This window comes from Pantherophis guttatus, chromosome 3 (assembly GCF_059756535.1).
Source record: "Pantherophis guttatus breed Tessera chromosome 3, ASM5975653v1, whole genome shotgun sequence".
Taxonomy (NCBI): Eukaryota; Metazoa; Chordata; class Lepidosauria; order Squamata; family Colubridae; genus Pantherophis; species Pantherophis guttatus.
In genome coordinates, this window is record NC_142065.1 from 62,852,407 (window position 1) to 62,865,260 (window position 12,854).

At 38.0% G+C, this 12,854-nt stretch overlaps 1 protein-coding gene across 5 annotated transcripts in view; it reads left to right on the forward strand.

The window, feature by feature from the left end:
* OSBPL9 (oxysterol binding protein like 9) overlaps positions 1–12,854 on the forward strand; it is a 93,718-nt gene that overhangs the window by 32,158 nt on the left and 48,706 nt on the right. For 4 of the 5 annotated variants that reach the window (XM_087891057.1, XM_087891058.1, XM_034415074.3 and 1 more), the window contains exon 2: positions 2,587–2,637. In XM_087891057.1, coding sequence (XP_087747183.1) covers positions 2,587–2,637 — 51 coding nt within the window. Of the gene's footprint in view, positions 1–1,511; positions 1,632–2,586; positions 2,638–12,854 lie in introns of those variants that run through there. The other variant, XM_087891059.1, reaches the window with a different exon arrangement.

Here is a 12,854-nt window from a genome sequence, read left to right on the forward strand (position 1 = left end):
TATGAGCAAAGAACTGCTTTGAAAGTTAGAACTAAAAGATTACCTAAGAGTTTATGTAATTGTGTTTAATACAAGGCAAATAAATAGCCTGCCAGATCAGAACCCTTTTCCTGTGTCAGTTTTTTTTTACAGTTGATATTTTGAGAGGACACTGCATTGTTTTAATAAATAGCTTTTTAACTTCTAGTAATTTAACAAGATTGCTTTTTGTACTGATATGTAGACAGAAGAAATTGTTCAATGAATCACTTTTAAATTCTTAATTTATTTGTAACTGCAAATTTTTACTTTTTTACTTTTAATTTATTACTTTGTGAAATTTTATCTTTCTGCAGAAAGAAAAGAATAGATAAATTCTATATGGAAATAAAACTAAATTATAGATATATAATGATGGGTATTGATGGATCAATTCTATGTTTGCTGTGAGCTGTATCAAATTCTCTGTTCAGAAAAAAATACTGTAGATATTTATTTGGGATTTTGTTATCAACATCAGCAGATTTATTTATTTGCTGACATTTCTGTGCTGCTTTACTCAAAATGGCCTGAATGGAATAAACAATTGAACAAATATACTAGCATAATCCAGTGAGATAAATTCCAGACTTAACATCTCCAAAGTTTAATTGAAAGAACAAGGCAAGAGTTGAACTTTCATTGTCTTGTTCATTTAAATAACACAGTTCTGAGAATCAAGCTTCCTATAGGTTCTTCATTCTCGTTTTATGAAAAAATGGAGGAAAAATGGATTGATTTTTTTTCAAACTTTTATTGTTCATCTCCCATATTTTCACCTTACCTGTAGTTTCTCTCCCTAATTCTATTAAAGCCTATTTCTCCACAATAGTAAATGAGCTAGCAAAGTGTTAAGTGAGAGAATGTGGACAAAAACTAAGCATGCTTGGAAAGAGGTGATTATTTTCATGGAATTGAAAGCATTATACAAAAAAAGCATTCAGTTACATGAATCTTCTTACACTGAAACATAAGATTATCTGATCCGATAAATTGTTCATGTGATCAAATTCCTTTTGACATGAATATGACACTTGTATATAGAATTTAGCATACTTAACTGCCAATAAAATTTGGAATGTGATTCTTAATTATATTTGTAATTAACCTGAACAAGGTAAATATCTAGTATTGAAGAAATAGTATTTTTTAAAACTTTTGCTTTAGTATAAAATGTCAGTGTTATGCCTTAAGTTTACTTTCTTTGGATCTCTTGAAATTTATTTTCATATCTTTTGTTTAGGTAGGAGCAGCTGCATTAGAAAATGATATATACTAGTAGCTGCATTAAAGTGTTGTCAGTAGGCATTATCTGTGCATCTTCATGAGTGTCAAATCCCTTTTTATGGTTTGATTTTGGATTACTGCCCAACTCTATTAGCTTTTTCTATTAATGAACTATGCAAATAGGACTGGGAAAAGTCGATATTCTGTTCTGTCATAGTGAGATAAATGGGCTTTGAAATATCTTCACCCTTTTTATTTTACAGGTAGTACTTGGGTTGCATTCATTTGTTCAGAGTTATGATGGCACTGAAAAAAATGACTTATGACTGTTCCTTGAAGTTCCAGCCATCACAATACCCCTACAGTTGCATGATAAAATTTCGGGGGTATGGTGAATAGTTCACATTTATGATCCCTATGCTGCGCACCCCTCAGCTAACTTTTGTCATCTTTTTCACCTGTTTCTCTTCTGCCTGGCTCGCCAATCCTGGCTAGCCTCAAGCCACACATTATGGGGGTTTTGTTGGCCATGCTGTGCAGGGTACTCTCACCACTGCCTCTACTTGCAGCTACCTTCCTGTGTGAGAAGCCCTTGGCTAAGCAGTTATGAGGAATTGCCTGGCAGGTTCTGCGAAAACATCGCTGTCATGTAATCCAATGGGAGGTTTGCTTTGTAGCTGGCAGTAGGTACAGTGGGGAAGATTTTTAGCCCCTTTCTGGCAGGGCAGCCGTGCCCACCTCTGTTCCCTAGCACCTGCCCATAGCACCTATCTCTTCCCCTTGCTGCTTAGCCTCACACTTGTTGCTCTCACCCATTGGCCTGATGCTGAGGTTCGTGTCTCTTCCCACATGATGCTCCATAAGGTCCTCACTTAATGACATGCACCGTCCTGGGTTATGAAGCAACTTGGATTGCTGGAATTGCCACCACTACATGATTATACTTTATGATCCCATTGCTTACTGATAGAAATTCCAGTCCCAACTGCCATCATAACAGAAGGACTATCTGTGTCACAATATGGTCAGAATGCATATATCGTGTTAATTGATATATCATATTTTCATTATCTGTACACCATGTTAAGAGCTACATCATTGATGTAACAGTTGAACTATTTTTTATTAAGTTTCATTATAAAATAAAAATAGAACCCCCACCCCAAATGTTAGAAAACTAAGAGAAGGAAGGAAGAAAATGCGAGGAAAAAAAACCTGGTGACTTCTGATATTTTTTTAGTGCAGTAAAAACAAAAAATAGATACAACCTCAACCTCTTGCTTTGCATTTTACAACCATTGATGAACTTTTCTTGAAATGAATATTATTTTTCCATTTCAGTCAAAAGATAAAATGATGCGGGGATCACGCAGAGGCTGTGTTAGACTAAGGGTAAGTATTTCTTAGATTTTTAAATTTTTTTGTGGACTGGAAACTTGAGATGGCTTATGTGCTTATTCCTATGTTTTTTAAAGATATAAATCAATTCTACATTTCCTTTATATACTATTAAAACTCACATTGTGTTTGTCTATTTGTACCCTCAAGTTAGTCCAAACAGTGCAATATACTGCAACAATTTTTGAATCAAGGTATCTAAAATCTGCTAACTTAAAAAATGTATGAAAAATCTGGAACCCATTACTTCTGTGGAATTGAATTGTCCACAATATTTAGTCTAGTTTTATTTCCAAAGTTGTTGGCTGTTACAGAATCCCTTGAGTCATGTGATTTCTTACATTGCCTTCAAACCTCCCACAAAGGAAGTCAGTGGGGAAGTCAACAGGAAGTTAGACATTGTTCTCATTTCCACTGTTTTTTTGCTGTGGTTATTCCATTTATCTATTTCAGTAGGAAAATATTGCCTTATTATTAAAGTTCATTTGCTGTTACAATTATTTTTGTATTTATGATGCTTTTCTTAGATGATCATGGAACCACTAGCACTGAGGTGAGAAAAGTATGGTCATCCTAAATTTACTGTTCATTTTGGTCACATCAAACTTCATTACTTTTACCTCAAAAAATAACCCAATGTGTCACTGAGTTGTCACTTTTAATATAAATACATTTAATATAAATACATTTAATGGGCGCTATCTAACAAAATGATGGGTGCTATCTAACAAAATGAAATTCAATAGTGAAAAAAGTAAGGGTCTACATTTCGGCAAGAAAAACAAAATGCACAGGTACAGTATATGTGGTATACTGTGGCTCAATAGTAGTTGAAAGAGTGCAGAGAAAAGCAACAAAGATGATTAGGGGACTGGAGGCTAAAACATATGAAGAACAGTTGCAGGAACTAGGTATGTCTAATTTAATGAAAAGAAGGACTAGGGGAGACAAGATAGCAGTGTTCCAATATCTCAGGGGCTGCCACAAAGAAGAGGGAGTCAAGCTAGCCTCCAAAGGTAGGACAAGAAGCAATGGGTGGAAACTAATCAAGGAGAGAAGCAACTTAAAACTAAGCAGAAATATCCTGACAGTTAGAACAATTAATCAGTGGATCAACTTGCCTCCAGAAGTTGTTAATGCTCCAACACTGGAAGTTTTTAAGAAGATGTTGGAAAACCACTTGTCTGAAGTAATGTAGGGTTACCTGCCTAAGCAGGGGGTTGGACTAGAAGACCTCCAAGGTCCTTTCCAACTCTGTTATTCTATTTTAATAATTACTAAGTCACAAAGTATTTGGAGTCTGTACAATTATATGGAGCAAGTTTCAAGAGTACCCATGGCCAATATTAGTTTTCAAATAAAGAACATGTCCAGTTCACCCTTGTCTGCACTTTTTGAATTACTGCTTGATTACTGCTTGTAAATTGTTTTTGTTTCTATGTTCTGAGAAATAGAATATCCATTGTATCTATGATGATACTGTTAATATGATTGCATTACATCCTACAACATCTTGAATCTCCAAAGGGTCCTCTTTATAGACTTCAGCTCAGCATTCAATACCATCATTCCAGATATTCTTCTAACTAAACTAAATCAGCTAGCTGTACCTGACCACACTTGTAAATGGATCATAAGCTTCCTAACAGACAGGAAGCAACTGGTGAAGCTAGGAAAATCACATCAGATACTGAACAATTAGCACATGAGCTCCCCAGGACTGTGTGCTCTCTCCACTTCTCTCTATACACCAATGACTGCATCTCAAAAGATCCCTCTGTTAAAGAACTGAAGTTTGCAGATGACACAACAGTGATCGACCTCATTTGAGACAACGAATCTGCATACAGACGGGAGATTGAACAACTAGCCTTGTGGTGCAATCGGAACAATCTTGAACTAAACACACTCAAAACTGTAGAAATGGTGGTAGATTTTAGGAGAAAACATCTTATACTACCACCTCTTACAATACTAGACAACACAGTATCAACAGTGAGACCTTCAAGTTTCTAGGTTCTATCATATCTCAAGACTTAAAATGGACATCTAACATCAAAAACGTCATCAAAACACAACAAAGAATGTTCTTTCTGTGCCAACTCAGAAAGCTCAAACTGCCCAAAGAGCTGCTGATTCAGTTCTACGGAGGAATTATTGAGTCTGTCATCTGCACCTCTATTACTGTCTGGTTTGGCTCTGCAACCAAACAAGACAGACACAGACTTCAAGGGATAATTAAAACAATTGCTATCAACTTGCCTTCCATTGAAGACCTATATACGGCACAAGTCAAAAAGAGGGCTGTGAACTTCCGGTTTGGTATCGCGGTGAGACAGTCCGAGAAATAGCGGGCTCTGATGAGCGCTGCGAAAACCCCAGCTGCCGAACCACCGCCGATGAGTCTTCGGACCAGAACTGTCCTGCAGGGACAGGGGAAAAGGAGTGGTATCTCGGAAGACCAAGAGGGACTGGCAAATTCCTCGGAGATGAGATGGAACCTTCTGTGAGTTGGCGGCGGGGGACGGCAGCCATGGCAGCTGCCACGAAGCTGGGACAACCGGACTAAGAGATGTGCAGGAGGAAAGTGGATTGAAACAGAGTTCTTTGAAGCCGGGTGAGTTACAACCGACCCAGGCTTGTAACAACGTGTAGAGCAAGATTTTTAACTATAAGATCCCTAGCCTTAAAACAGCGGCTGAACAACAAAGGGACTGTGAAAAGTTTAAAATGTAACTTTTAAGAGACAAAGACCTGATAAACAACCAACTCTTGAATAGAACTGATGGATTAAATTTAGAGACATGGTGAAAAGACTGGATTTTTTAAAATTTGAACTGGATCTTAAAAAAGAAGAAGATTTGATTTGATATTCTTAAAATCAAAGAAGCGTAATTAAATTGGACTGTTATATAATCGCAACAAAATGGATACTTTCATGACTAATGGAAAATGTGGATTGTAGAGGGACACCTTCTGGTTCAAAAAGGAACATTGTAACTCGTCTTTGTCTGCAGGCAATTTGACTTTGGTAAAAAGAAAAGGAAACTACAATGGAACTCCTATAATTGGAATAATAATAATTTAAAAACTGGCGCAGGAATAAAAGAAGGATTTAGTGCAGGCTCAAGAGAAGGGAACTTGATGCATTTTATCTGGAATAAAAATAAGAAAAAGACTTAATATGACATATGGAGGACAACATTTGAAGATTTTGAAAATGGAAAGAAATATATGCTAGCAGGTGAGAAAGTGAAGAAATGAGGTAGACACGGCTGGAAAAAGAAAAAAGAAGACAAACAATGTGATTAAAAATGAAATAATGTATAGGTGGATAGTAATAAAAAGGTTTTTATAAGATAATTATGGAGGAATAAGAATATGAGAAGAATATGACATAGATATATAAAATTGAAATGCTGATGGAAATTAGAATATAAGAGAAATTAAGCATGTTAAAAGAGATTTTTAAATATATACAAAGGTATGTTTCAAGCAAGAACCATGTCTCAATATTAAATTGTCATAAAAAAGGATAATGATAAATATGATTAACTGAAATAAGCAATGTATAGATGGATGGAAACAATAAAAAAGAGGAATATGCTGGGATTACTAGTAAAGCTAACAGCCAAAAACCAAAAACGATTATGCTGTATTTAACAGCTCCCCAAAAAATGACTATGCTGTGTTTAACAGCCAATAAAGTTAACTATGATTATGCTGTGATTAACAGCCAAAAAACAAAAATGATTATGCTGTATTTAACAGCCAAAAAACTCAAATGTTATGCTGGGTTTAACAGCCAAAAAACAAAAACGATTATGCTGTGTTTAACAGCCAAAAAATAAAAATTATTGTGCTGGGTAGGACAGCCAAAAGAAAGGAGGAGTATGTTGAGATTAACAGTAAAAATGAAATGTTTAAGTTGGGTTTAACAACAGAAATAAAGATGATAATGCTGAATTCAACAGTAATAAAAATGAAATGATTGTATTAGGATTAATATTAAAGTAATGAAGATGATTATATTGGGAGCAATAGTTAAAATATCTTTTAAATGTTTACAATAACTGTATTGTTAAAATATATCCATCTAAGCAAAAAGAAAGAGAAAAATGGAATGATATTTGGTTAGGATTTAAGATTTAAGTAACGGGTTTTTGGGATAATGGCATAGTTAAATTGATAGAATTTAGGGAAATAACTGAGTAAAATATTAAGTTGTGTTAATTGGAAATTAAGGTTTGTTAGCGATTTGTACTAATTTGTGACCGGATCAATGCTTCGTTTTGGAAAAGATGTGTTTTATGTTTATGTTTTTTTAAAAAAAAAAACTTAAAAAAAAAAAGAGGGCTGTGAAAATATTTACAGACCCCTCACATCCTGGACATAAATTGTTTCAACTTCTACCCTCAAAACAACACTATAGGGCACTGCACACCAGAACAACTAGACACAAGGACAGTTTTTCCTGAATGCCATCACTCTGCTAAACAATTCCTACAACACTGTCAAACTATTTACTAAGACTATATTACTATTCTTCTTCTCATCCTTCCTCTCTCCTCCCACTTAAGACTATAACCAGGTTGCTTGTATTTTTACGATTTATATTGTTCTGTTCGTTTCCTAGTATGATTTTATTGCTTATTAGTAACCTGTGACTATCACTAACCTGTGACTATCACTAAGTGTTGTATCTCATGATCTGATCGAACACTGGTAAGGTCGCATATTAAGGCCTACCTAGTGGCGATAGAGACGGCAAAGTCTAACTACTTTTCCGCCTCTATTGCGTCATCAGGGAATCGTCCGGCCGCCCTGTTTAGGGTGACCCGCGCCCTGCTCCAGCCGGGAGTGCGGGAGGATCCCTTAGAAGGCAGGGTGGAGGATTTCGGACAATACCTGTATGACAAAATCGCCCAGATCCGGGGGGATTTGGACTCTGACTGGGTAGATCAGGGCAGGGTGACGAGGAATAGTCTTGAGAATGTTATCTGGGAGGAGTTTGATGCTGTGACTCCTGATGATGTGGACAGGATTTTGGGGAGACTTAGTGCGGCCACATGTTTACTGGACCCGTGTCCCTCCTGGTTGGTACTGGCTTCCCGGGAGGTTACACGAGGCTGGCTCCAGGGTGTTATCAATGCTTCGTTGAGTGAGGGTTACTTCCCCACCGCCTTGAAAGAGGCGGTGGTGAGGCCTCTCCTCAAGAAGCCGTCCCTGGATCCGGCAATATTGGCCAACTATCGTCCTGTCTCCAACCTTCGCTTTATGGCGAAGGTTGTTGAGAGTGTGGTCGCACGACAGTTTCCGCAATTCCTGAAGGAAACATCTTATCTAGATCCGTTCCAGTCGGGTTTCAGGTCTGGGCACAGCACAGAAACGGCATTGGTCGCGTTGGTTGATGATCTCTGGAGGGCTCGGGACAGGGGTTGTTCCTCTGTTCTGGTCCTGTTAGACCTCTCAGCGGCTTTTGATACCATCGACCATGGTATCATGCTGCACCGGCTGGAAGAGTTGGGGGTGGGAGGCACCGTGTTGCGGTGGTTCTCCTCCTTTCTCTCCGACCGGTCGCAGTTTGTGTTGGCAGGGGGGCAGAGGTCGACCTCGAGGCCTCTCATTTGTGGAGTGCCGCAGGGATCGGTCCTCTCGCCTCTCCTGTTCAACATTTATGTGAAGCCGCTGGGTGAGATCATCCGTGGCTTTGGGGTGAGATACCACCAGTACGCTGATGACACCCAGCTGTACATCTCCACCCCAGGCCACCCCAATGATGCCCTTGAAGTGATGTCCCAGTGCCTGGAGGCTGTACGGATCTGGATGGGGAGGAACAGGCTCAAGCTCAACCCTTCCAAGACTGAGTGGCTGTGGCTCCCGGCATCCCGATATAGTCAGTTGACTCCATCACTGACTATTGGGGGCGAGTCTTTGGCCCCCACAGAGAGGGCTCGCAATCTGGGAGTCCTCCTGGATATGCAGCTGTCCTTGGAGGAACATCTGACGGCTGTAACCAGGGGGACCTTTTGTCAGGTTTGCCTGATTCGCCAGTTGCGGCCCTTTCTTGATCGGGATTCCCTGTGCACAGTCACTCACGCCCTCGTCACCTCTCGCCTTGACTATTGCAACGCTCTCTACATGGGGCTCCCCTTGAGGAGCACCCGGAGGCTCCAGCTGGTCCAGAACGCAGCAGCGCGGGTAGTGACGGGAGCAGCATGGCGCTCCCATGTAACACCGCTCCTGCGCGAGCTGCACTGGCTCCCAGTTGTCTTCCGGGTGCGCTTCAAGGTGTTGGTTATCACCTTTAAAGCGCTCCATGGCATAGGGCCTAGCTATCTTCGAGACCGCCTGCTGCTACCAACGACCTCCCATTGACCCGTGCGCTCCCACAGAGAGGGCCTCCTCGGGGTGCCATCAGCCAGACAATGTAGGCTGGTGACCCCCAGGGGGAGAGCCTTCTCTGTGGGGGCACCTACCCTCTGGAATCAGCTGCCCCCAGAGATAAGGAGAATCCAAGACCTCAGTGCCTTCCGTTGCGCCCTTAAAACCCATTTATTTAAACAAGCCGGGCTGGCTTAAGATGAAATTTTTAACTGTTTTTAAATGTTTTAAACGTTTTTAATTGGTAAATGAGTTTTAATTGGGCCAAATTTATATATCTTTTAATTGTTTTTAATATTTGTTCTGCATGTTTTTTAATCTGGCTGTACACCGCCCTGAGTCCTCAGGGAGAAGGGCGGTATAGAAATCCAATATAAAATAAAAATAAATAAATAAATAAATAAATTTTTGAATGTATTTTCTTTCTTTTTCTTTTTTTACTTTTATTTACACTGAGCATATGCGCTAAAGACAAATTTCTTGTGTGTCCAATCACACTTGGCCAATAAAGAATTCTGTTCTGTTCTGTTCTGTTCTGTTCTGTTCTATTAATAGCAAACAGTAATGATGACATTACTGGGAGAAAGTTATTGTAGTGTATGATACTCCTCTAAGGGATGCAGTGGCTCAGTGGCTAAGATGCTGAGCTGGTCCATCAGAAGGTCGGCAGTTCAGCGGTTCGAATCCCTAGTGCCACGTAACGGGGTGAGCTCCTGTTACTTGTCCCAGCTTCTGCCAACCTAGCAGTTCGAAATCATGTAAAAAATGCAAGTAGAAAAATAGGGACCACCTTTGGTGGGAAGTGTTCCGTGCGCCTTTGGTGTTTAGTCATGCCGGCCACATGACCACAAAGATGTCTTTGGAGAGCGCTGGCTCTTTGGCTTTGAAACGGAGATGAGCACCACCCCCTAGAGTCGGGAACAACTAGCACATATGTGCGAGGGGAACCTTTACCTTTATCTTTTTATGATACTCCTGTAGTATAATAATCCTGTTGTTCTTGTTTTAGGTAGACTGTGAAGTTAAGGTCTATACAGCAATCAGAAGACAGGTTATGAGGGAGAAAATTGCTACAGTTATTTTCATACTTTGCCTAAATGATATTGAGTAGAATTCAATTTTTAAATAAATATGTCAATCAATTGTAAATTGGCAATTATATATTTTCTTACTAGTAGTAAGTTTCCCTTCCCAACACCCATCAGAATTTTAGTCAAGACTTGGAACTAAGATTTATTATGCCTGTTACAAAAGTTTTACTTGTTTCTGTTTCTGTTAAAGATCAGTTGGAAAGTCTGTCTTTAAAATACTGGCATAAATTTTCAGTTCTGCCAATTCTTCTTACTTATCACTAATATCATTGAGAATTGACCATTCTTTCTTATTGGTGGCATCTGTTCATTTGGATTTAATAAGGCATGGGGTAGAAAAAATGGTCAATTTGCAGAAGTGCAAAAGGACACTACTTTCGGAAATAAACCTATGACATGGGAGTTAAACAGTGTATTCGCCAAGAGGCCTGTTTATTGACAATTAATACTGCTGTACTGCACATAAGTGTATTTGCCTCAGAACTAAGTAATCGGTGTTTCTATATGTAGTCCCTTTGCCGGTGTATTTACTAGACACTGCATCTATAGTCATTTATTGAAGGATCCTTGTAAGTTCATAAAAAAATAAAAATAAAAATGAACAATTTCCCGAGAAGCATTAGTAGGGCAAGAAAACTGAGAGAATTTTACTTATTTTAATGTAACAAAAATATAGTGGTCTGTCAAAAAGCATAGCTTTTCTTGCACTTTTTCTTGTTCTAATATTGATTTGTTTGTTCTTTAAAAGATGCTTGTATCTTTAAGAATCTAAGAATTTAAGAATCTAAGAGCTGTTTAAAATAATTATTATACTATATTTAATAACTGAATAGAATGAGGAGCTTCCAGCCTGCTAAAACAAGCCATGTGACCCATTGTGCAAAAATTTGTAATCATTTACAGATAAATAATCCAAAATTTAATTCACATCATGAAATGCTAACTTCATTTATGAAGATTCCCAAATAATGGCGCTGAATGAGTTATACTTGCAACCAGTCCTCAAAGTTATGGTCATTGTTGTGTCACCACTATAATCATATGATTGCAGTTTGGGCTGCAACCAGTTCATATTTATGATAATTGCAATGTCCTTTAGTCATATGATTGTGATTTGTAACCTTCCCAGCTGACTTCCCACCAGAAAAAAAAAGGGAAAGGTCACAGGTCACTGTGGTTAATCTGCCCCAAGTCTTCCTGTGCACAGTGTCATACCCTCTTTCCAGTAGTCTCCCTATGCTTGCATACATTGTTGCTATCTTTCCCTTGGACTTCTTGCACTTGCACAGACCTACATGCTCCTTCCCTCAGCCTCCCTGCACTGTGTTATGCTCTCTTTCCTTTTGCCTCTCTAGTCTCACACCATGCTGTGTCACCCCTCAGATTCTTTAAATTTATACTTATCAAGAATTTAATATAGATAGTCCTCGACTTACAACAATTCACTTAGTGACCGTTCAAAGTTACAATGGCACTGAAAAAGCGACTTATGACCATTTTTCAGTTATGACCTTTGCAGCATCCCCATAATCATGTGATCAAAATTCAGACGCTTGGCAATTGGTTCATATTTATGACCGTTGCTGTATCTCAAGGTCACATGATCCACTTTTATGACCTGACAAGTAAAGTCAATGGGGAAACCAGACTCACTTAACATCCAGGTTACTAATTTATCAACTGCAGTAATTCAGTTAACAACAGTAGCAAGAAAGGTCGCAAAATGGGAACAAAATCACTTAACAAATGTCTCACTTAACAACATAAATTTTGGGCTCCATTGTGGTTGTATGTCGAAAACTACCTGTAATAACATTTATTACTTACAGAAAGTAAAAGATAAATCTAAAGAAAAAAAGATAGAAGAGAAAAAAAGATGCAAGAAAAGAAAAAAAGCTAGTTGTGAATTTACAATGACTTCTCACTGTCTCTTCAACTGATACTGATAAACCTATTTTCCTTCCTTCCTTTTATCTTTTTCAGAAATCCTTTTAACCCCACATTAAATTCTCATCTTTTTCAATCATTAAATCCAGAAATCATTACTTCACTTTTTTCTCCTTTTATCAAAAAGTCGATAAAAGGTTTCCAGCCCTTTATAAAAGCTTGTCTTTTTTCTCCCTGATCAAACAGGGCAGTTTTGCTACTTCCACTAATTCTAACAGTTTAAAGATCTATTCCTCCTTTGTATGTTAAATATTTTGTGCAGAGAATGACCTTGCTATTATTACAATATGTAAAATTAATCTTCCATGAATCTTTCCTAATTCAGTACCCATAAGTCCCAATAAAAATATTAACATTTATACATTTTTGCAATTACACATTCATCATTTGTACATTACTCATTTTCAAATTCCATTTTATTTCTCAGTTCTAATTACCCTTTTTATATTAAATATTTCTTTTAATTTTGTGTATGAAAACCATTGAAAACTATGACCTTCTGCGGACAATTGTTTGCTTGACTTCATTTTAAGTTCTTCATCTTCCTATATTAATAAATCCGCTGTCCTCTATTCCTCTTCTATAAAATGTTTCCTGTGCTAAGACCAATAAAGTTATTTTTGGACACAGCTGGGGTTTGTATTTGTTCCATATATTTAGTATGGCATCTCACATAGTGATTTTTTAAATCCACATTAACTTTAACTTTATCGTACCATAAAAATCTATACCAACCACACCTCAAGTTAGTCCTTCCAATTCTAATACATCCCTCAAGTTTCTCTTTTG